The sequence below is a fragment of the Poromitra crassiceps genome (assembly GCF_964638095.1).
Source record: "Poromitra crassiceps genome assembly, chromosome: 10".
Classification (NCBI taxonomy): domain Eukaryota; kingdom Metazoa; phylum Chordata; class Actinopteri; order Beryciformes; family Melamphaidae; genus Poromitra; species Poromitra crassiceps.
Window position 1 is genome coordinate 46,014,734 of NC_139631.1, and position 24,456 is coordinate 46,039,189.

The 24,456-nt window shown below is 45.3% G+C and overlaps 1 protein-coding gene across 1 annotated transcript in view; it reads right to left on the reverse strand.

Annotated features, from left to right (window-relative positions):
* The window catches only part of LOC310784470 (spermatid perinuclear RNA-binding protein-like), a gene marked incomplete at its 3' end in the record, with an annotated part of 141,010 nt that overhangs the window by 67,453 nt on the left and 49,101 nt on the right, over positions 1–24,456 (reverse strand). The window contains exons 3-5 of the mRNA XM_083645463.1: positions 16,878–17,104; positions 15,340–15,505; positions 9,499–9,646 (exon numbers count right to left, since the gene is read on the reverse strand). Coding sequence (XP_083501589.1) covers positions 9,499–9,646; positions 15,340–15,505; positions 16,878–17,104 — 541 coding nt within the window. The remainder of the gene's footprint in view (positions 1–9,498; positions 9,647–15,339; positions 15,506–16,877; positions 17,105–24,456) is intronic.

Consider the following 24,456-nt stretch of genomic DNA (forward strand, 5'->3'; position numbering starts at 1 on the left):
TACCTTCAAATATTCAGATACTTACATTTTAGATTTGAGGGTTTTGGGGCATTATTTGATATGATGAATACTAGGGATGGGTTGATGTGCTTATTTCACAATACAATTTGCTATGCGATATGGGGGTTATGATTCGATAAAACCACGAACCAATGTAATAAATACGATTTCAATGACATTCAGTATAGAATTATGCTGATGTCTGAGACACAAATCTTTCTAGCGATGCCAATGGCTGCTAGAATGTAAACCACAATTTAAAAATGTTGTTACATAGTGACAATAATATAATTTGGATGAAGAGCTTGTGAAACTGTGAGGGTCAAGTGTCTCATTTGTGATTATGACAGCAGAATAACAACTTGTTCTGCCTCATTATACGTATTGTTACATTTTCTATTGTGATATATTGAATTTCGATATATGGTCCCATCCCCTGTTGAATACTAACACTGGTAGGGACTTACAGTATGCCTGCCTGAATCATTATTTTTCACTAGAACAACATGCAAATGTGTAAATACATAAAATGATCAATCACACTTATACTTAACAGAGTTTTGTGCTGTTGAGCTGGACTATCGAATTCAGTTCACTTTACAGACTTCCTAGATGAATTCAGTTCACTTTACAGACTTCCTAGATGAATTCAGTTCACTTTACAGACTTCCTAGATGAATTCAGTTCACTTTACAGACTTCCTAGATGTCACAGGATCGTGTTCTTTGTGTGCAGATCAATTGAGGAACATCCTTCCCATAGGCAGGAACACGAAGGAACCGTCACTCACAGGTCAAGACCACATACAGATAAGGACAACACCCGCTAAACTCTTCTCGACATCATCAGCTTAGGGGAATTTTTGATTAGTGACCAGGACATCAGATTAAATTAACACCACTGTTTTTACAACATGAAATTATGGGATGTCGGTCTGAGCCAACAGCAGCTGTCAGTATTGATCTCGAAAGGGCAGCTGGGTAATGTAGTCATTTTGTCTTTTTTTGTCTGTGTGCTCTGTAGTAGACATGGACCAGAATTTCATGGTGTACAGTGACCCAGAGAGAAGTCCAGTCAACAGAAGGAGGGGGGGCGGCGGAGAGGCAGAGAGTGAGTGGGTTGGTTTGATTTGGTTGTCGGGGAAGCCCCTTGTACCCGGGGTTTCCTGCTGCTGGGTGGGGTCGGCGGCAGGGCCTCAGAGAAGTGTCAATCCACACAGCAGGCTGACCTGGGAAGCTATGGCAACAAAACCAACAGTCAGTGAGCAGAGGCTAGCAGCTAGCCACTAGCTACAGAAGGCACGCTAACAGCTAGGGGCTTGTCTAAGATCCAAAGGGACTCAGTGAAGCACCTTAGGGTTAGGTCTGGTAAATCGCGCCCCGCCCACTTTTCAAATGTTGTTGAGTGATTCAGAGAGCCTGGTGTTTGCTTCATCAACAACTTGTTCTCCTTCTGAGAAACAATCACCAATTAGCAGCTTTGTGGGCGGGACCAGAGCCATGTACTGTATATAGAAGAGTCACGACATCTCCATTCACTCCAATGGACCAGTTTTTTACTCTCGGAAGTACCCCTTTTATTGCCGGAAGTAAGGTTCTGGATTAAGCAGCGCTGTCGAGTTGCAGCAAAATGGACAGTTTGTGATGTACTTTGAAAGAGTCAGACGTTTAAAGAATCACATTGTATATTATCAGCTTTATTTTAGCATTCATGTTATGAGTTTTTAGGTTAGGTGTTTTCTATGTGCACTTAGTTTGTCCTGTCTTTGTACATGTTACTCGTTGTAAACAACCTGTCTGCCTTTTTATGTTCTATGTATAATGGACCACAATGGAAACAAGCCTTTGGCTTTCTTGTGTTTTATCCATTTGACCAACCGTAAAGGCACTTTTCCTTGTTGTACTTACCTTTGTGTCAATAAAGTATTCAATATTCAAATTCGATCAATCAAAAAGAAGCACAAGTCTCCTTCCTGGCTATTCATTGGCTACTGAGTCACGCATTTTGTTTTGTACATTTGTTGAGATCAGCTCCTTAACTCATTGAGTGCCAGCCACTTTTGGAGGACGGATGCTCCCAGTGCCAGAGTTTCAGAGCGTTTTCAGTGATTTCTCGAGGCCCACAGAATATTGTGTGATATTACTATGTAAACACTGAACACGCACAAAGAACGATGAGACTCTATTCTATCATCTGCAAAAAAAAGTTTATTGATCCCATTTTCCGTTCTTTAGTTATGAGCCGGAGAAGATAGCTTGATTCATCCAAAAACAGCAATTTTTTTCTAGAAGCTGAGATAATTGGCCTTTTGTGAAATTAAACATTTCAAGCACATCACTGACTCTGAAGCTAATCTTTTCTAATGTAGTCACACCTCAAAAATAATTTCCTTCAATAAAACAGTGAAGGCCAGGGAATTCTGTTTGGCAGAATAATATTTTTTAGCTACAACCAGCAGCGCTGGCCCCTGCGTGCGCTGCTGGTTGCAGCTTCTTGCTGGTCTTCATTTGCTGCTGGTGGGCATCGGATATTCTGGCTTGCGTTTGTCAATCCTGTCCTGCTGCCTGGGTCTGTCTGGGTGTTGTGTGTGTGCTGCTCTGCGTGCCCCCTCCCCCCCCCCCCCCCCCCCGCCCCGCCCCGCCTCGCCTCAACTGCACACTCCTCCTCCTGTCTGTGGTGGCTCTCTGCTGAGTTTGCTGTGCGCACAGTGAAGGGTGCTAGACATCCTGCTTTTTTACAGCGTTCCGCGTGTGTTTGTCACCGGCAACGATGCTTCTAGTTGAGAATAATAACAACTCCACGGTGTGGATGTGCGGATTTGCTGTCGCAACCGACACGGAGCGGCTCAATTGTGGGAGCAGATTGGCTGCTGCAGGCACAGCTGCAGTAACGTGCTTCAGCATATCGATGCATACGGATGCGATGCGATTTCCGTTTCCATAACGACTTCTTCTTTGTTTTTTCCTTGCCTTTCTGTTATGTGGAGAGCACTGTCGCCACCTAAGGGTTCTGTAAAATAGGTTAGACACATCCAATAGCTATAATATTTGTACATCAGAGGCAGAAGGCTTTGATCGACGCCCCACCGTCAAAAAACGCAATTGACGAACATGTCCGTCCTTGGCACTCTACGTTACTAATTGAAATGACGAACATGTCCGTCCTTGGCACTCAATGAGTTAACCATATTGTCTTTGCAAAAACAATATTTATGTCAAAATTAATGGTCATTATGGTGAAAGTCTGGCTAACCATGGATGTAGAGGATGATTGGCTGCAGCATCATGTGTGACCGAAGGAAAGTCGGAAATGTCCGTCACTACTAGTGATTGGTTCAGATACATCGTCACTAGTGATTGGTTCAGATACGTCAGTCACTAGTGTTTGGTTCAGACACGTCGTCACTAGTGATTGGTTCAGACACGTCAGTCACTAGTGATTGGTTCAGATACATCAGTCACTAGTGATTGGTTCAGATACATCAGTCACTAGTGATTGGTTCAGATACATCAGTCACTAGTGATTGGTTCAGATACATCAGTTACTAGTGATTGGTTCAGATACGTCACCACCAGTGATTGGTTCAGATACATCTGTCAGTCGTGATTGGTTCAGATGCGTCAGTCAATAGTGATTGGTTCAGATACGTTGGTCACTTGTGATTGGTTCAGATACATCGGTCACTAGTGTTTGGTTCAGATACGTCGTCACTAGTGATTGGTTCAGATACGCCAGTCACTAGTGATTGGTTGAGATATGTTGTCACTAGGGGTGGGGGAAAAAATCGATTCCCTTAAGTATCGCGATTTTTAATGTCACGATTTTTTGAATCAATCTTTTATTCCAGAATCGATAACCGCAAAAAAAAAAAAAAAAAAAAAAAAAAAAAAAAAAGCTTTTTTTTTGGGTGCCCGCAGTCAGGCCACTCACTGAACAGCAGGCCAGGCGCCGCCTACTGGTTTAATAGTGGTTTTATTACTTTATTAGTTTGTCTGAAGTAATAATTACACTTCAGGGTTAAAGTCAGTGGCGTGCCGTCCATTAGGCGAACTAGGCAAATGCTAAGGGCGCTTGAGCCGTTAGGGGCGCCAGAGAGGGTAAAAAAAAAAAAAAAAAAATTTTTTTTTTTTTACAAATACTGTTTCATGATAATAGGCCTACTATTATTTTGCAATAGTAGACAAAAAATAAGCACAACAACGTCTTAAGTCTTTAAATAATAGTGAAATAATTTTTCTAATTCTGGCTTTCTGGCTGCCTGGGCTGCAGCCAGGCCCGTAGCTACCATTGAGGACACCCCCCCCCCCCCCCCCCCCAAAAAAAAAGGAAAAATATCCCCGGCCCCCAGATCTATTCATCTGTCATTGATGTTTTAATGTGACAGTTTTGATCAGAAATGCAACAATTTGCTTCCTCTCTGTGTGCTATAGAAGGAAGAAAGATAACTCACAACATTCAGATTTTGCATTGAGGCTAGATTGGGGCTAGACTTTGGGGACAGTTCTATTGAAGTGAATGGGTAAGTAACTACCCTGTAAGTGATGTTTGTGTAGATGGGCCATTGTATTTAATTGAGCAGTATTCTGCCATGTGACCTGTATGCAGAATATAAATTATATTATATGGGGAGACATTTATTTTTTGTCTAATTTTAAAGCAACAGCACAGTTAAAGAGGATATTAATCTAACATGATGTCTGTAGTTCTTTATAGATCTAGCCTCTTAATTTTGCTCTCAAAGTGCACCAGATTGAAGCATTTTACTTTAAAATGGACAAAATTTTCTATCTGGGGGGCACAGCCCCCCCTGGGCCCCCCGCGGTGCGCTAAAACGACCTCAGTATTCCCCAAAACCTGGCTACGGGCCTGGCTGCAGCACTTTCACCATGGTCCCTAATCCATACCACCCCAGTGCAGTGACATGACGTCAGTTTGTGTAGTTTTAGCAGTGACATGACGTCAGTTTGTGTGACTGTATAAGTATTTGTGGTGGAATTAGCTGCGATATAACTTTTTATTATATTTTCTTTGGGGGGGGGGGGGGGCACCAGCAAAAATCTTGCCTAGGGCACCAACTTGGTCAGGCACGCCACTGGTTAAAGTGGGTGCATCTCATTGTAAAATTGGACTTGGCCCAAATTGGGCTTCAAACGGACAAATTTCACGCGCGTCGGCCCATATCGGCCTGGCCTGCTTGGTGCCCGGCCTGAATTATGATCCCAGTCCGCCCCTGTTTTTAACTATATCGCCCAGCCCTACTCATGATATAATATACAGTCTCTAGTGTATGATTCAACTTTTCCCATGTTCTAATCTAGTGTAAAAAAGCAAACAAACTGAAAAAAGAAAAGAAAAAAAGAAACAAAAATCGCAATAAATCGTAATATCGAATCGCAATAATCGTAGAATCGTAATACTTAAGAATCGCAATATATATCGAATCGGCACCCAAGTATCGTGATAGTATCGAATCGGGAGATAAGTGAATCGCCACAGCCCTAGTTGTCACTAGTGATTGGTTCAGATACGTCGTCACTAGTGATGGGTTCAGATACATCGGTCACTAGTGATTGGTTCAGATACATTGGCACTTGTGATTGGTTCAGATACGTCGTCACTAGTGATTGGTTCAGATACATCAGTCACTAGTGATTGGTTCAGATACGTCGTCACTAGTGATTGGTTCAGATACATCAGTCACTAGTGATCAGTTAAGGTAAAATCACCCCCTACACAGAAACGAGGAGGACCTATATATATAAGTAACACAATATAAAAATTAGAGCTCCTGCTGTTGATATAAATTGTATATACAATTTACCTCCTACCTCAGGGTTCCTCAGCGGAAACAATATCCCTAAAGGGTTCCTTGAAGAACCCCATATGTTAGAGGTTTGTGGAAGTAGTGCCAGGGTTTATGAACCCTTGATGAATGGATTCTTCAAGGAACCCTTCTGGCTTCACCGAAGACTGCAATCTGAATAAGCTCTGAAGGTTCTTTGAAGACCTCTTCGTTTTCCAGTGTATAGAACAATACAGTATCAGGAGAGAGGACCGTCTGTTAGCATACAGGAGCGGCAGGAGGAATAGTCTTGTTTATTGAAGCGTCACAGTGTATAACAAAAGCGACTGACACAACAAGCCGCTGTCCTGTTTAGTGCTGGCAAGGAGGCGCATCTGATGGCTGAGGAAAACTAGTTTTCTCCCTGTTGTGACGCGGCCTCAAAGCTGCACCGAGCGGTCGCGCTTCGGGGGCTCTCTATACAGTTTTGGAGAATCCATTTTTCTACCTTTTGTGAAGCTCGACTCAATCACACCCAGTGGGACTGGCGCCACAATGGTGCTTCCATGATGGCCACTCGAGAAAAGAATGTAATCACAGCAGAAGCACTGATGCTAAAAGTCTGTTCTAAACTGGAGGGTGCACTGGAGGAGGGTTCAGGTTGCGGCCTGAAATCCACAACCTGCCTCCTGCTGTAAAAAGTGGCAGAAACGAAGTGGAGCAGTGACGCATTCAGCACAGATCAGTGTCACTGTTTGATATTTAGTATTTGTTACTTATTCTCTTGTACACTGATTCAGTTTGAGAGCACCTGCTGTTAAAATGTGGAACATCTCTAAGGGTGTATTCACACCTGTAGGTCGTTTGCTTTGTTCCGATTCAGGTACTTAATTGATACTTCTTCTCCCAGAGATTTTATATGATTATAAGAATGCGTTTTGTTAGACCTACATTGTAGGCTATGTCGCGCGTGCGCCGTGCAAGGAGAGAGGGAGAGAGAGAGAGAGAGAGAGAGAGAGAGAGAGAGAGAGAGAGAGAGAGAGAGAGAGGGAGGGATCGGGAGAGCGAGAGAGAGAAAGAGAGAGAGAGGGAGAAAGTTATTTATTTATTTATTTATGTAGGCTATGTAGCCTGTATTTGTATGTATTTATTTAGCCTATTTAGGCTATCGGGAATTGGAGATAGAAGATCAAAGACCTTCACAACTTCGATCTGCTATTACCATAACGGAGACTTCAGATGATTAGTCTACACATAGGCTATATGAACACCTGTCCTGTCAGGAATAAAATATTAATAAATAATTTAATAGCCTACTACGGACATTTCGAGGAAGACATGCAATCAGTCTGATTGTCTGATTGAACCAGACAATCTTATCACAAAGAAGGCTGGCTCTGATTACCACGACTTGTTTTCATTTATTGAATGGAGACCAGAGGTAAGTTGATTGAGTTCAAACTGCTGATGTGATGATCGAAAAATCCCCCAAAGTTTATCCATGCAAGTCACAAGTCACCAAAACAGGATCTGAATGAAGATGTTGTTTTTAAACGATAAAAATGCTTGTTCTTCAGGCCATTACGCACAGTGCAGCTGACTACGGCAGCTGGTTTATAAAAAATGCGCACTGTTTCCTGCAGTTGTGGCGGATTGAGGTCGGATCACGTTCTCACCACAAACGAACCGCACCAGAGTTCGTTTGGAAGCGGACCGAGACCACCCTTTCTTGGCGATCTCGGCCCGCTTGTTTTGTCCCGCATCCGAGTGCGATTGCTGTGTTCACACTCCCCCAAACGAACCGCACCAAGCGGGAGAACGCTCTCTGTTTCGGAACAACTGCTCCAAACGAGAAAGGTGTGAATACACCCTAAGGTGTTGCACTGTTCCTAAGTTCAATGTGAAAATATTAAGTTAATTTAACTTTAAATGTGAAAATATATTCAAGAATGTTTAAAGCAATGTATACTATCAAATCTTTTTGGAAGTTGACGGCTATAAATGTTACTATATCATAAAAGGGCCTGACAAAAAGTGTGGGTACTACTGGGAGATTGAATAGAGAGTTAAGCTTCCAGTCAATTCGGACCATTGAGATAATTTTGTTTCCTCAGCTTCTGGTCAAAGGGGATGAATTAGAAAAGTTAAAAACACGCACATCCAGGTCGAATCCGCCAGGTGCAGAGCTGGAGAGAGGCTGGAACAGTGAATAAATAAAACAGCTCGCAAACTGCAAAGGCTCCAGTGAAAATTATTTATTGCACCGTTCTGGTTACGTTTCGAGCAGACTGCTCTTCATCCATTCAAAGGGGATGAATGGAAAGAAACCTTCCCGTCTGGAAAGTGAACATTTCTCACGCCAATTGAACATCGTTCTGAACCTAAAACCACGACATTCTTTTTAATCGCCTGGTCAGAAAAGGAACAACTTCCCGGATCTGAAGGGATTTCACCGGCCTCAGATGGACGGCTCTCCCCTCTGCTCAAACGGAGATGGCGGACGATAGCGGAGGGAGGACACCTGACACAGGCGGCTCATTTTACGCCTGCCCCCGACCCCAAGATTCCCCAGTGGAAAGCATCTTCCACCAGCCGTCTGCTGTTTCCACCACACTTGACCCAGATCCATATCCTCTCCTTTGCCCCGGTCACCTCCACAGCTCGCCTTTCAGCCCTCTCCCAGTCAGTATCGCCCGCTCCATCTCCTGCGGATTGTCTTCCTCTCCCAGCTCGGGTTTCTTATCTCTTTTGTACCTTCACACATCTCCCTCCCCCTTCCTCTCCTGTTCCACCCCCCTTCTCTCTGCCCCTCCCCCTTCCTCTCCTGTTCTGCCCCCCTTCTCTCTGCCCCTGCCCCTTCCTCTCCTGTCCCGCCCCCCCTTCTCTCTGCCCCTCCCCCTTCCTCTCCTGTTCCGCCCCCCCTTCTCTCTGCCCCTCCCCCTTCCTCTCCTGTTCCGCCCCCCCTTCTCTCTGCCCCTCCCCCTTCCTGTCCTGTTCCACCCTCCCTTCTCTCTGCCCCTCCCCCTTCCTCTCCTGTTCTGCCCCCCCTTCTCTCTGCCCCTCCCCCTCCCTCTCCTGTTCCGCCCCCCCTTCTCTCTGCCCCTCCCCCTCCCTCTCCTGTTCCACCCCCCATTCTCTCTGCCCCTCCCCCTTCCTCTCCTGTTCCGCCCCCCTTCTCTCTGCCCCTCCCCCTTCCTCTCCTGTTCCGCCCCCCCTTCTCTCTGCCCCTCCCCCTTCCTGTCCTGTTCCACCCTCCCTTCTCTCTGCCCTCTGTTGTCATGTAAAGGGAGAAAAAAAAACAGGGATCACAGGGTTCCTCTACAATTAGAAAATCCCATTCTTTTTCCAGACCTTGATTTGTTTTGAAAATTCTGTCAATATGATTTGCACAGATAGACATCTCGCCCCCTGCTACTGTATAGATGAAGATTGTTCTTCACAGGGTTCCTACACACTTTCTCCAGACCCTATGTTGTTGACTGGAGGTGATTTTGATAGAATGCATACTGACAGTGGCTGGGTAATAAGAGCATCCCTCTATCTGAACATTATTTTTCACATCAACAAAAACTGTGGCCTTTATTTTTTTTCAAATTCCCCAAACTATTCAAGACCTGGCTGGAAATGATCAAATTAATGTTTAATACTTTTCCAGACCTGCGTAGGGACCCTGAAAATAGGAGAGGTGGGAGGTGATGGGGTCGGGGAGTGAATACCTTCTTCTTCTGTGGTGCCGGGGTCCTCCCTCATGGCTAGGGAGGAGAGGGTGATCTTCAGCGTGAGCTCGGGGTCTTTGGTGTTGAAGACCTGGAAGGCTGCCTCAGCCACACATGACCGCACCTCGTACTTGTCCTCCGTCATTGTCTGCAAGGTAGGAGCTGCACCGTTAATTGAAAAATCAAATATGACAGTCGCATTATTGACTCCTGCAGTTCCTCTCTGTGGGTTTTATAGTGGTGAGTAATGTGTTTACGGCAGGAGAAAATCTTATTTTATTCATATGGAGCAAATCCTATGCATCAGCACCCCATGCACACACTACCAGCGAAAAGTTTCTACACACACAGTTTTATTTATTTTTATTATTTTTCACATTTCAGAATAATAGTGAAGACATAGCACATAGAAATAGCACAAATGGAATTATCCAGTGACCAAAAATGTGTTAAACAAATGCAAACGTCTCTACTGTATTTCTATTTGAGAGAAAGAAAGAACTCAAGCACTTAAAGGGGGACTAACCCCCTAGATATGTATTAGAACAGTGATTTGAAAATACCTATGGAAAAAACCAAGAAATGACATATACTCTTGTCTATACTAGACTCTTTGGCTGTGTTAAGTCAAGATTTTTTTTCGGAAATCGACGCCATTACAGTTTGCCTACTGCCTCAAAAATAATTTATTTGAGAGGGGCGATATCTTTATAAATATCAACAATTAGCCAACGCTGGTGGCCTGTATGGAAACAGAAAATCCTGAAATGGTTGATAGTTATATCAATTTGGCCATTCAGTGGCGAACTAGAAATTTAATTATTTTTGTCCCATTTTGTCCCATGTGTGTGTGCGTGGCTTGCATGTGGCTTGTCTAAACTTACGTTAAGAGCCTCGCTGCTCGCAGCACACAGCACACAGTGAGGACAAACCTCTCGCTCTGGGGTAACACAATGCGAGATTTCTCCACGTAATTCCCTGTCAGGGAAGGCAGGAGGCAGCGCAGAGCTCTTCTCCTCCTCACACTGTTCCCATGCGAATCCCCCCGAGCAGCACACACACACAGACAGAGCCAGTCGCTCTGCTCTGCTGACTTGATTTCCATAAAAGTTGGCGTTGCTTGTACACAGTGATGATATTAGCCGATATGTTTAGAGAAGCTTTGTCACATTGTCACGTCGTAGTATAGCGTTTATATTTTACTAAACTGCGACGAGATTTGTTTGCTGAAATGTCAGACTGTTGAAAGCCCCCGCCTCTCACTGCTGGTGTGTGCTGCTGCCGCGCGCCCCCGCGGGTGCATGAGAGAGCAGACTGGCCGAGAGAAGTGCTTCTGAAGTCGGACTGATAGCCGCGGAAATGTCAGACTGAGCACAGAGCTGCTGCTGCTGCTGCTGCTGCTGCTGCACGCGCGCCCGGAGCTTGGTGCTAGTGCATGAGGTTACAGTACGACTCTCTCCCGCCCGCTCCCGCCTGGCTGGGCTGGAGACAGTGCTTCCAACTCGGACTGATAATATAAACATCATCATTCGAGCTTATCCAGGTAAGATATTAATAAAGTAGTGACACATTCAGCAGGAAACTAACTATAATTAAGACATGTGCCAACTTTGACGACGTTTGGTTCAGTATTTTAAGAGCAAACTTCAATAAGAATAGGCTTGGAGTTCTGAGGAGCTGAAAGGGTACAGGGGGGGTAAGGGAGTAATTATCTTGAAATCCCATAGTCTTTGGGAACACCGTGACGTAACGACGTGTCAAATATCCCATTCATTTGAGAAAAAAAAAAAAAGCAGTCTTTGACCCTAAGAGGGCGCTTATGCCAGATATGCTGCTGAAAAATGATACAAATGGTAAAATGGCAACAGTTTGGTGTCAAATGTGGAAATTCTGACCAGAATTCTTCACACATCACCCCCAAAGTCATATATATTGGTTAAAAGCTGAAAAAAAGTGTTTTGGAGGTTAGTTACACTTTAAGCAGAAGGCTTTATATATGACTTTAAGAGAATGAGAAACATAGAACATTCAATCAGGTGGGTCCAGATTTTTGACCTTAATTGACATTTAGGAGATGAGAAGAAATTATGTAGAACATGTTTTTAGAAAAACCTGCCTAATTATTTTCTCACATTTCATTGAGATTGCTCAGCTCACTTGCCCCCTGCTAACAAACCCCAGAATACTTAACTCTCTTGTTTCTCCTCTTGATGTGTGTGACGTTCAATAACACATTTACATTTTTTTACAGTGCATTCTCACCATCTGGTGTGTTTGAGAGACAATAGGCTCGTTTGAGATGAGCAAATTCTGCGCAGATTCGACCAGCGCCTTGCTTGCCCCGTTGCATGATGGTTAGAAAAGTTGTCCGACTTGCTCCGCCTGACCGACTGCGTGAGTCACGGGACCCTCGCGAGAGCGAGGCGGGCGCAGATTTGGAGCGAGGTGCCGCAGTTGCTCCCCACCAACTGCGCCCGACTGCGGCTGACAGAGGATGACGAGAAACACATCAAGCTGAGCGCCCATTGGTTCAACACAGGTGCATCACAAACCCACAGTGAAGTGTAGAAACTTCAATTTTATATCTATTCCAAGCTGTCACTCTACATTTTACATAAATACCACCTGGAATGCCTACATTAAAATAAAAATAAGGAATCTGAAGGGCTGTGTTATTTGAGCAGTGAGTGTGGGTGGCGCTAATGCATGTTTTAATTTGTTTACAAACCGCTGTTAAACAAAACTGTAGAAGAAGAAAAGCAGCAGTGAGTGTGCTGCGGGGGTGTTCGACTTGTTGACGCCTCGCCTGACTGTGCTCGCCTGCTCTCGTCTGCTTTCCAGGCGAGGCGGCAGTCAACTCAAACGAGCCTATGGTCATGCCTCAGCCGCTCTCTCTGTCAGCGTCTCCTCTGGTTTGGCCCAGAGCCGTATATATAGAAGAGTCGCGACATCTCGATTCAGTCCAATGGACCAGTTTTTTACTGTCAAGAGTTCCAGGAAGTAAGGTCCTGGATTAAGCAGCACTGTCGACTTGCAGCAAAATGGACAGTTTGTGTTGTACTTTGAACGTTTTTTTTTTTCCTTGAATCAAATTGTACATTATCAGCTTTATTTTAGCATGCAAAAGTAGCGCGAGACCCCTTCCTGGCTGTTCATTGGCTAATGAGTCACACATTTTGGTCCTCCGCTGACGCCACTCTCTCTCTAGAGGACACTAGTTTGGCCCAGGAAGTGAAAGCTTCAAATGGTTTTGATGAAGCACCCACAGCAGCAATGGCAGGTCATTAACTTAGTTGGCAGCACTTAACACACGCTAGTTGGGGTTCTTATCTTGTCGTTGTTATGTGACTGTTAGAAACCCATTTAAAATGCTCAGCTCTTCTTTAGCTAAACGTTGGAATATTTTTCGACGCTCTGAATTCTGGCCCGCTGAAAACTCGTCTCCTTGGCATTGAAAATAATGAGGAAAAGAAGAAGTTGGCGCTGGCAGAGAGAGGTTTCCCAGTGGAAAGCTCACAATCAAAAGTTTGGGGGTCTGAGGATTATACTGCCGGAGAAAGAATGGCAAAGAGAAATCAAGTGTAGTCTCAGGAGTGGCGTCCATTTCCTCTCCAAATCATGTCCCCTCTCCCCATATCGTCTTCTTACACTTCCTGAAAATAATTCTCGACTGATTTAAGAATAAAAAAGAGCCTCTTCTTCTCTCCCTGGCTTCTATTTATTTGCCTGAAAACATGATCATTCTGAGTGAGGACACACACATCTTTTGTTGCATCATCAGGCATCCACCTCTCCTCTCAAACTCCTTATTCTTGCTTAGGGTGCTTTCGTAAATGTCACTCTGGCACAAACTGGACCGTTCGTAAATTGGGAGCGCTGTTGGAATACAGCGTTGGGTTAAAAAACACAGAGAGGAGCTGAGAGCAGATAAGAGTGAGCTGTTTGTATGTGTAGCAGTTAGCTAACTGCTAGCCAGTAGCATGTGTTTCTAAGACTAATGACCCATTCATTAATTCATACAGAAAGAGCACGCTCTGCCTCTTTGAACAGCCACACTCTCAGTTTAGTGTAGAGCGTCCGGTTTACGAACGCACCCTTATTCTACAGCTGGTACTTGGCTCTGGATAAGAGGGTGAAGTAAATCAGGGGTCCCCCCCCCCTGAACGAAGAAAAAAGAAAACAAAAAAATGTAACAAAAACAAAACAAAAAACAAAACAAAAACAACCAACATGACATGACAAAAAAGGAGGAAAAAATAGACTGTTATGCCACTGTCAGCTGCATGGTGTGTACCATGTACCAAACATAACTATATACGGTAATATGTATTTTAATTTGATGTTTGTTTATTTATTTATTTATGTTTAGGTACCACAGTGTGCAAAAATAGGGAAAATAAATAAAAGGCGAGAATAAGCCTTTGTTCACACCATACGCCAGCGGTCCCCAATTACTTTTCACCAAGGGCCACATTTTGCTGAGGGCCGAGGGCTGAAGGCCGAACGGTGCGAAACAATTGGGGCATTTGAAACCAGATTTCGAGGAATAACTCATTTTAAATTAACAGTTGTGATGTCATTATTCATTCTAAACCACCAATATTTGATCCTTTTCTCACTCACTCCTATGTCACCACCTGGTCTCCATGCAGGGCTTGAAATTAACTTTTTTTGACCACTTGGCAATATGGCTGCTAGATTTTAAAGTTACCAGCCATTTAGAATTTCCACTAGCCAAAATGTTTTTCTTGAAATAAACTAGAATATGAGTGGGTTAATTTAAGCATAAGTATCAGTAAGTGGCCCGGGATTCTCAAAGCCTGTGTTGAGGGTCACACATCACACACGCTTTAGAATTCTGTTGTAGTTTGGGTTGAATTACTAGTTTTGTTCTGTATTTATTGTAGTTATGGGTTGTATTATTTGTTTTGTTCTGTACTACTTTTGTGTATGTTTTGTTTTGTTTTGTGTTGTATTAATCTTGTGATGCATTTTGTCAATATGCATTATGTCAATGTAAACTTACTAGTTATTATGTTGTATGCATCATGCCATGTTTTAATTATGCTGTTTTAATATTTTTTAGGACCCCAGGAAGACTAGCTTTCACTATTGCGATAGCTAATGGGGATCCAATAAAACAATAAAACAATAAACAATAAAACACAAGAACAAAAATGTACTCTAAATGTAATGTAATCTAAATAAATCCAAAACCATTATTTAAATTTTTACTTTAAACTTCCTCAATGTAGAACAGTAATTTCTTACATTACATTTAGCCTGATGTCATCGTTGAAAAATAATGTGTCTATTCATTGCACCTTGCATTTAGTTGCACTGTAAAAAGACAGAGGAGAGGAGGCGAGCTGCTCACTGCTCTGCACCAGTGTTTGTTTAGAGGGGGAGCGGCTCATAGCCAGGTCAATACGGAGAAGCAGCGCGTATCTTGCATGTTGCGTTCAGGTGCACAGTAAAAAATAAATACAAATTTAAAATAAAATATTGCAATTCCAGCGCAGGCCACACAGGGGGCGCTTGCGGGCTGCGATTTGGGGAACCCTGAACTATGGGATCAAATAATATAATCATGATCCCATAGGCATCCAAGAATTTAGTGAAACTAAGGCAGCAAGTAAACTAAGGGGAGGCACCTTTTTCCAAGCTTTGTCTGAGGGGAGGCCCATAGTCTCAGACTTTGAAAAGCCCTGCTTATTGTATGCAGTGCTGTAGTGTGTAGCGTACCTGGATGTGCAGGGGCAGGTTGCTGCAGTGCTGGAGTGTGTAGCGTACCTGGATGTGTAGGGGCAGGTTGCTGCAGTGCTGTAGTGTGTAGCGTACCTGGATGTGCAGGGGCAGGTTGGAGCTGACGGTGTAGAGCAGCAGCTTGGTGGGCTTCTCCCGGCACATCAGAACCAGCTGGAGGTCCATGTCTCCTCTGATCAGCAGGCCCTGAGCCAGCTGGCCCACACGCAGCACGCCACACAGCACCGACGGCACCGACGGCCTGAGGGCAGAGGGGAGCAGCACTTAACGCTGCTGCAGTCAATAATCTAAAGCCACCTATAGACTGTAAGATTTTAGCAATCTTATACGTTTATTGCAGGCCATACTGCGTGACGTTAGATCTGATGAACTTGGGTACGACATCAGGGTTTGATGCGTGTAGACTGTACGATGATGACACCTAGTGGATCGCAGGTAATGACACTCTACGTCTATAGACCTTATTCAATTGACGTCACTCACGTACGGGCACGCCCACCGCCGCCATATTGTTGACATAGCGCTGCAGCTTTAAGTGACAGCCTATGTGAGAGCAACGTTTATAGGAAGCTAGCCGCCGTTAGCGTTACCTGTATCGTTCCAATTGTGTTCGGATGGTGACCTGCGTTAGGCATGGCTGTAGTAATGACAGCAATAAAGTCCCCGTGGTTTGTTTCTATCTCTACCGTCCACAGACGTGAAGGGAGCGAGACGGAGATATGTCGATAGTTAGGAGAGACAGGTGAAACTTTCTGACAGCTCCTCACAGCAAAGTCTGTTCACCTCGTTTTTTTCTTTTGTTTATTATTACAGGCATTAACGGCAGCATGCAAACAACAACTGTGGTTTTTTTATTGAAAAAAAAAAATGAAAAAAATGAAAAAAAAAAAAATTATATTATATTATATTATAATATTGCTGTCATCACCATCGCTATTTTGTAATGGAACAGAAACGACAATAAGGCTGTTACTAGTTGTCAGCTGCAGTGCTGTGTGCGCGAAGGACGGTATGTCAACAATATGGTGCCGCCAGGGTTAGCGAATAAGGTATATACCAGTCAATCACACAAGAAACAAATCACAGCAGTGCGCGCCCAGCTACGCATCAATGTGGGCTACAGTTATCTGGTAAAGATGTCAACACATTTAGCAAGAATGGAGCCTTTGCAAAGTAATTTATGTGTATAGAAAAAAACATCCAAAGAAGAGGAGGAGGAGAATGTGTGAACCCGCCAATTTTGCCAGAGAGCTTGAGGTAACGTGTGTATTTATTAGCCTCTACTAGCATTTAGCATCTATACTGATAATGCAGCATTTCTAATGGTTGTTATCAGATGTCGTCGTAGCGGTCACCCTACATTTCTGACGCTGTCAGAATTCATCCTAGGCTATCTTTGGTCACAGACTGTCACAACAGCCATCTTTGAACCTCTCTCACTGCACGATGCAGGACCAATGTTTTTGTAGCCACCACCAAACATCTCTCCACATTTCTTTCACGTTGGTCATCTTTTGTCTGGCACAGCCCAAAATCGCACAGTGTGTCAAAGGCTTAACATGAGAGCACAGACTCCTAGCAAATAATCTCAACGGAAGCCACTGTTGACGTACTTTGTGTCTTTGGCGTCCCCCACTGTGCTGTCAGCTGTGTCGTCATCGGTGGCAATCTTGCCTGGGGGTTTGTTGATGCTGTCCATCCAATCAGAGACTTTCTTCAGGGCGCCCTCCACGGTGGACACCAGCGTCTGGACCGCCTCCAGCTCCTCCGGAGCCGGATAGACACTGGCGTGCTTCGCCATCACATGACGGTCGTCATTTGCAAACGATCGGAACGACCTCTGGGTTTAGGCCAGGGTGGGAAGGAGAGAGGGAGGGAAGGAGAGAGGGAGGGAGGGAAAGAGGGAGGGAGGGAGGGAGAGAGAGAGATTACCATTAATTACATTTCCATTTTAGGCACATTTTCATTTCAGTTGCTGCTCATATGCAGCATGAATTACAGGGAGCGAGCAGGTGGAGGCTCAGTGTGTCGCTCAAGGACATTTCAACAGGACTGCTGCCTGCAAGGATCAAACCTGCGGCCTTTAGGACCTGAGACCTGTGGGAGAGGCCGCCCCGCTGCCCCTTCATTATCATCATTGATCAGAAATGTGGTAATGAGGTAGCAGCAACCGAAGATCAACCGAAGATCAGCCTTTTGGCTACTGCAAAAGTGGGGTTCAACCCATAGAGGGCACTCTCACTGCATTAAAATTATACAGTGTGTAGAATTCTAACAGGTTACTCTCAAATGTGGAGATTTGGACCAGAATCCTTCAGCAACACTACGGTACTTAAAGATGAAAAGCCGTATGGTTTAATGTGTTTTAGGGTTTAGTTCCCCTTTAAGGTGAAAAACAGCCTTCTTTGGGGCTGAACCATCTTCCTGACATGAGGTCAGAACTGTACCAGGTTCCACAAGGTGCTCAAGGCTATCTCCAGGTTCCACCAGGTGCTCAAGGCTATCTCCAGGTTCCACAAGGTGCTCAAGGCTATCTCCAGGTTCCACAAGGTGCTCAAGGCTATCTCCAGGTTCCACAAGGTGCTCAAGGCTATCTCCAGGTTCCGCAAGGTGCTCAAGGCTATCTCCAGGTTCCACAAGGTGCGCAAGGCTATCTCCAGGTTCCACAAGGTGCTCAAGGCTATCTCCAGGTTCCACAAGGTGCGCAAGGCTATCTCCAGGTTCCACAAGGTGCTCAAGGCTATCTCCAGGCAGAAGACCAACCTTGTATCTGGGCAGAAAACTTGCTTAGGCCAGAACTGGATGGCAATAACTTGTCATAAGAGTTAGAGCTACATGGAAGCATCTGAAATGTGCAGATGCAAGCTGTTATTGTTATATGTATGTACTGTAGGTATGTGTGTACATGCATGTATATATATGTGTACCTGTATCTATGTATGTATGTATGTATGTATGTATGTATGTATGGTATGTATTGTATGTATGTACAGTATGTGTATGTATTAACTGCCCATGTCTCTGAGGAAGCATGGAGCCAGTTTCGGCTCTCCCCAGATCGGCAGAGGGTGGAGTAGCAACCAGGATAAATAAATTAAATTAGCACTAATTGGGGATAAAAATATGATAAAAAAATCGGGGGGGGGGGGGGGGGGTTGTCGTCATACCTTCCCCACGCTATCAGCTGTTCCCCCAAAACAAAGTGCCCAGGTCGCTTGCAGAGTGCAGCTTACGTGGCCCCTCCCCCTGGCTGCATGCCTACCTAGACTAGAGCACAGTAGAGAGGAGCTGTCCCTGACTGTGTTTACAACCGTGTGTGTGTGTGTGTGTGATAATGGCTGAAGCAGGAGAACGCAAGGACACCCCTGAACTTTCCCCCCCATCTAAAAAGACGACGTCGGCTGTATGGGAATATTTTGGCTATTGTAAAAACACAGATGGTCCGCACATAAAGGTCCGCAATACCGCGATACCGTGAAACTGTGGTATTTTTGCCCGAGGTTATCATACCGTCAAAAACTCATACTGCTGCATCCCCACCTCTGGGTGAAGCAGAGTGTGGTAAAGCAGAGTGTGGTAAAGCAGAGTGTGGTAAAGCAGAGTGTGGTAAAGCAGAGTGTGGTAAAGCAGAGTGTGGTAAAGCGATATGTGCTCTGGGTAATTGCAGAGCATGGTCAATGATTGACTGTGAACTGAATCCATCACAAATTACATTTTGAACTCCAGTGTGCGGTTGTTAATTCAGCCTGGAAGCCTGCCGTTTCACTCGGCGCTCCTCCCAGACAGGAAGCTGGTTTGCAGTGTGGTTTACTGCTCTTCACCGCCTGCATGCTGACAGTGACACCTGAAGCCACCTGCTGCCAACGTGCGCGTGGCCTAGATACAGTGAGCCACCATGACACGTGCTCATCTCTCTCTGAGGGGAGCTGATGTGCTAAATGAGCTCGCTGCACGAGCATCATGTGAGGCTTTCAGTCCAAGGTCAAACAGATCTCTCTCTCCATCTCCCCTTTCTCTTATCTCCTCTGCTTTCTCCCTGCCCTCTCTACCTCTCTTGCTCTTTCTCTCCTCTCTGTCTTCTCTCCTCTCTCTCTCTCTCCCCCTCTCTCAGTCTTTCTCTCCTCTCTCTGTCTTCTTCCCTCTCTCTCTCCCTCCTCTGTCTCCCCTCTCTCTCTCTCCCCCCCCTCTCTCTCTCTCTCCCTCCTCTCTCTCTCATTCCTCTCTCTCCCCTCTCTCTCTCCCCCCCCCCTCTCTCTCCCTCCACTCCCCCCCCTCTCTCTCTCTCTCTCTCCCTTTCTCTCCCTCCTCTCTCTCTCTCTCTCTCCCCTCTCTCTCTCTCTCTCTCTCCCTCTCTCCTCTCTCGCTCTTTCTCTCCTCTCTCTGTCTTCTTCCCTCTCTCTCTCTCTCTCTCTCTCTCCCCCCCTCTCTCTCTCTCTCTCTCTCTCTCCCTCTCTACCTCTTTCTCTCCTCTCTGTCTTCTCTCCTCTCTATCTCTCTCCCTCCTCTCTCTCCCCTCTCTCTCTCTCCCTCCTCTCTCTCCTCTCTCTCTCTCCCCCCCTCTATCCCCCCCCCTCCTCTCTCTCATTCCTCTCTCTCCCCTCTCTCTCTCTCTCATTCCTCTCTCTCCCCTCTCTCTCTCCCCCCTCCTCTCTCTCTCTCCCCCCCTCTCTCCCCCCCCTCTCTCTCTCCCTCCTCTCTCTCTCTCTCATTCCTCTCTCTCCCTCTCCCCCCCCCTCTCTCTCTCCCTCCTCTCTCTCTCCCCCCCCCCCTCCCCCCCCCCCTCTCTCTCTCCTCTCTCTCTCTCTCATTCCTATCGCTCTCCCCCCCCTCCCTCCCTCTCTCTCTCTATCTCTCTCCCCTCTCTCTCCCCCCCCTCTCTCTCTCTCTCTCTCTCCCCTCTCCCCCCCCCTCTCTCTCTCTCTCTCCCCTCTCTCTCCCCCCCCCTCTCTCTCTCTCTCTCCCCTCTCTCTCTCTGTCCCCTCTCCCCCCCACTCTCTCTCTCTCTCTCCTCTATCTCTCTCTCCCCCCCCCTCTCTCTCCCTCTCTCTCTCTCTCTCTCTCTCTCTCTCTCTATCTCTGCCTGCAGCATGTAAGCACCTCTCATTACGGTGAGTTATTTATGATGCTGCTTTAATAATTCATGACCACGAGGCTCGGGAGTTGCAGGGTCATTCATCACGACCCGGCTAATCTCTGTCTGAACCACCGGGGGCAGTGTGGGCAGGGTCGACAGCCATAACACGCACACACAACATGAACAAGATCTAAATGAAAGATTATAGCTGCTGCGCAGCAATGAGTCGTGGCCGGGCAAGTCTCAAGGCTTTGAGCTATTATGACATCAAAATTGCTCGAGTGACATCAAATACAACCTAATTGCCATAGGTAATTAAGGTAATTAGGCTATACACGGGGCCAGAATTCAACGTTTTGATGCACTGTGGGCTCAATTTTTGACCGATCGAAAATCTGTTTTGATACTTTTGGTGAAAGTTGCAAAGCCGTAGCACGTATGCCTGATTTTTTATAGAAATTTGTGTCAAAGACGTTTGGCATGGGACTGGACCTTTGTGCAAAGTTTGGTTAGTTTTCATCCATGGGAAGTCGAACTTCCCGGGAGGAAGAAGAATAATACAGGCAAATACAATAAGTGGCCCTGCCGCTTCGCTGGCCCGGCCACTAATTAAGACTCGCAGAGCACCCATACCGATTTTGGATACTGGCGAGAGGAAACAGACTCAGCTCCTCCCATACAACTTTCACTATTCAGGAAACAGAAACACAACTATTTTTCTCTGCCGCAGCACAGTGCACTGTGGGGTGAGAGGTGCAGTGTTTCCGCTACCATTCTACAGGCCTGGCGGGCCCGCCAGGCCAACGGCGCCCCCGCCAGGCCAGAAAGAAATTGCAAAAAAAAGGAAAGAAAATCCCCAAAATCTCAGTAAACCTTTATGGCATACTATTACTACTGGTGTTGACAGTGTTGACAGCAATAGAAGATGCCAAATCAGTCAAAACAATAAGCATTTTGCTTTTAGGAGCATTGTGCCAGCGTGCAGCACTGTTCCAAAACATGTCAACGTGTGTCGTTGCCTGGGAAACGCACATCCCATAATACAACTGTTCTCATCGCATCCCATAATAGTATGATGATACTTGGGATGCCATTGCAAACATTGATGCAAACTGGCTAGCTAAAAGTTTAGCGTCGCCAGTAGGGATGTTCATTTTGAAAATTTTCCAAAATCGATAATCGGTGAAAATTAACGATCAATTATCGATTATCGATCATATTAATACTTAGAAAATTTTCAATTTTTTCATTTTTTTTTTTTTTTTTTTTTTACAAAATGAGTGCCTATGGCAGAAAATACGAAAGACAACGTGTTCTCCTCAATGAACTCTTTATTTCAATGTGTCTCCTCTCCAACACTGCTGTCCCCGGCGCATGCCGGTGTGAATTTCCCATGTTTAAAACAGTTTTGTTGGCACAAAGGCCCGTGCCCAGCCAGAAAACTAGAGACTATATGAAGCTCCACCTCACGTTAGTCGGCTGTGCAATGGAGTGGGGCGAGGAGGAACGAATTCCACCCAAACCTAGTCCAATTTTTTTTTTTTTTTTTTTTTATAATAAAAAAATCGATCCAAATGCCACAGGATCGATTCCAATCCTTAACGATCAATTATCGATTTTCGATAATTGATGAACATCCCTAGTCGCCAGCGAGGAGCCCCCACCGTTGCGGTCGGGGGACGTTTCGAAATCCCTCCAGGCCTGAACATTTTTCTAGGGGAAACACTGGTGGTTCCTGGCGGAGTGATCTAGTTCTGGACGGTCAGGTCAGATTAAACAGTAGAGTTCAGTAGAAGACCATCCGCAAAGCGCTCTGTGCCGCTGCTTTCCAGGCTGTGGAGAGAAATATGTTGGTCACTCTCCATCATATATATATATATATATATATATATATATAGACAAAAAGTTTGGACTCACTGTTGCAGCAAGAGGCAGCAGAGCTCGCAGTTTGGAGCCAAAATTGCCTATGTGGGTCCAAGATAGGGATTGACGAGACTCATTATATCGTCACTGTCAGGTGAAAACCCTGTATCTCCAAACTAGAGAGTAGAAATACTGCATCGCGGTTGTATGCCTCCGCCAACAAGTGAGCAGTCTACATCCATGTGTGTCCAGACTCATACAGTCTACATCCATGTGTGTCCAGACTCATACAGTCTACAACCATGTGTGTCCCGACTCATACAGTCTACAACCATGTGTGTCCAGACTCATACAGTCTACATCCATGTGTGTCCAGACTCATACAGTCTACATCCATATGTGTCCAGACTCATACAGTCTACAACCATGTGTGTCCAGACTCATACAGTCTACATCCATGTGTGTCCAGACTCATACAGTCTACATCCATATGTGTCCAGACTCATACAGTCTACATCCATGTGTGTCCAGACTCATACAGTCTACATCCATGTGTGTCCAGACTCATACAGTCTACATCCATATGTGTCCAGACTCATACAGTCTACATCCATGTGTGTCCAGACTCATACAGTCTACATCCATATGTGTCCAGACTCATACAAGCACAAATACCTTGAAGCCCACAGTGCAGTGGTGTGACCAATGACCATTCAGTACCTCAACCATGTGGTTAATCATTTTCAACATACAGTAGAAAGTGGTCCTACCCCAAAACCACCCACAATTCCATCAAAGCTTTCCTGAGATATCATGTTAATGAGCATGAAAATGGAGGTCACAGTGACCTTGAACTTTGACCACCAAAATCTAATCACTTCATACTTGAGTCCAAGTGGACATTTGAGCAAAATTAAAAGCAATTCCGTCAAAGTGTTCCTGAGATATTGCGTTAACGAACATGAAAGTAGTGTTCGTGAGATCACAGTGACCTTGAACTTTGACCTTTGACGACCAAAATCTAATCAGTTCATCGTTGAGTACAAGTGGAGGTTTGAGCCAAATTTGAAGAAATTCCATCAAGGTGTTCCTGAGATATTGCATTAAAAAGCTTGAAAATGGCGGTTGTGAGGTCACAGTGACCTTGAACTTTAATCTTTAGCGTTAACGAACATCGGACGGATTGAAGGACGGACGGACAACCTGAAACCATAATGCCTCCGGCCCGGCTATCACCAGCGGAGGCATAAAAAACAGCCTTGTTTTAGCTGGCCTTTATCCTGTGGATCTCTTTTGGTTTCATAAGCCCAAGAGGTCAAGAGGCCAGGAGAATGTTACGCTTCATTCACACAGACAACCTACGCCTTGCCTTGCCTCAACCCACGCCTACGCCGAGCTGGGCGTGAACCTGTTACACGCTTTTGCGATCACACCGCACGCCTTTTGCACGCCGAACCTGGAGCCGAGTCACAAGCGCCTCTCCTCTCTCCCGACTGTATTTTTTCACGTGTTGTCCAGAATTGTCATGGGTAGCCTCTAGGTAAAATAAATCTGATATATTTAATGTTCTATTGATGCTGGATATGTATAACCAGGTCTGACTATAGTCGGACATTTTAGAGAGGTGATCTTGCAAGAATATGTGCTGGCACAACAACATTGTCCATCTTGCTTCTTCGGTCGCTATTCTCTCTCATGAAGATTTGTTTGCCGACGGGGAGAAAGCCCCACGTGATAGCCACCCGTCAATCTCTCTCTCTGCTCAACACTGTTGTAGTAACCCCATTTTATTTTGAAATTCAGTTGACTTTGTTTTTCTTTCATGGCTTGACAGAAGAAGCCTGCCTGCACGCGCCTTGTCGGCTTCAAAATAGAACTCTCGCCTATTCGATAAAATCGGCGAGGCACAGGCAAGGCGTGAGTACACGCAGGGTTCACGCTCAGGCGCACGGTGTACACAGCCTCGTTGACTAAAACGGATGCCTATTAAAAAGCGTGGGTAAAGGCAAGGCATAGGCAAGGCTTGGGACGCCGGTGTGAACCCAGCCTTAGGCTTGGGCGATATCCAAATTTAAAAATTGTGATATAGCTCAATAGCTGCACTCCACCTTGTGTGTGACAAACAGACTTACGTATGGCTGTGAGGAGAACACACACACACAGAAACCAGGGTTCCCACGCCTTCTTCAACATCAAATTCAAGGAGCTTCTGCCCAATTGCCTCAAATTCAAGGAGCAAACACGGCATCGTTTGA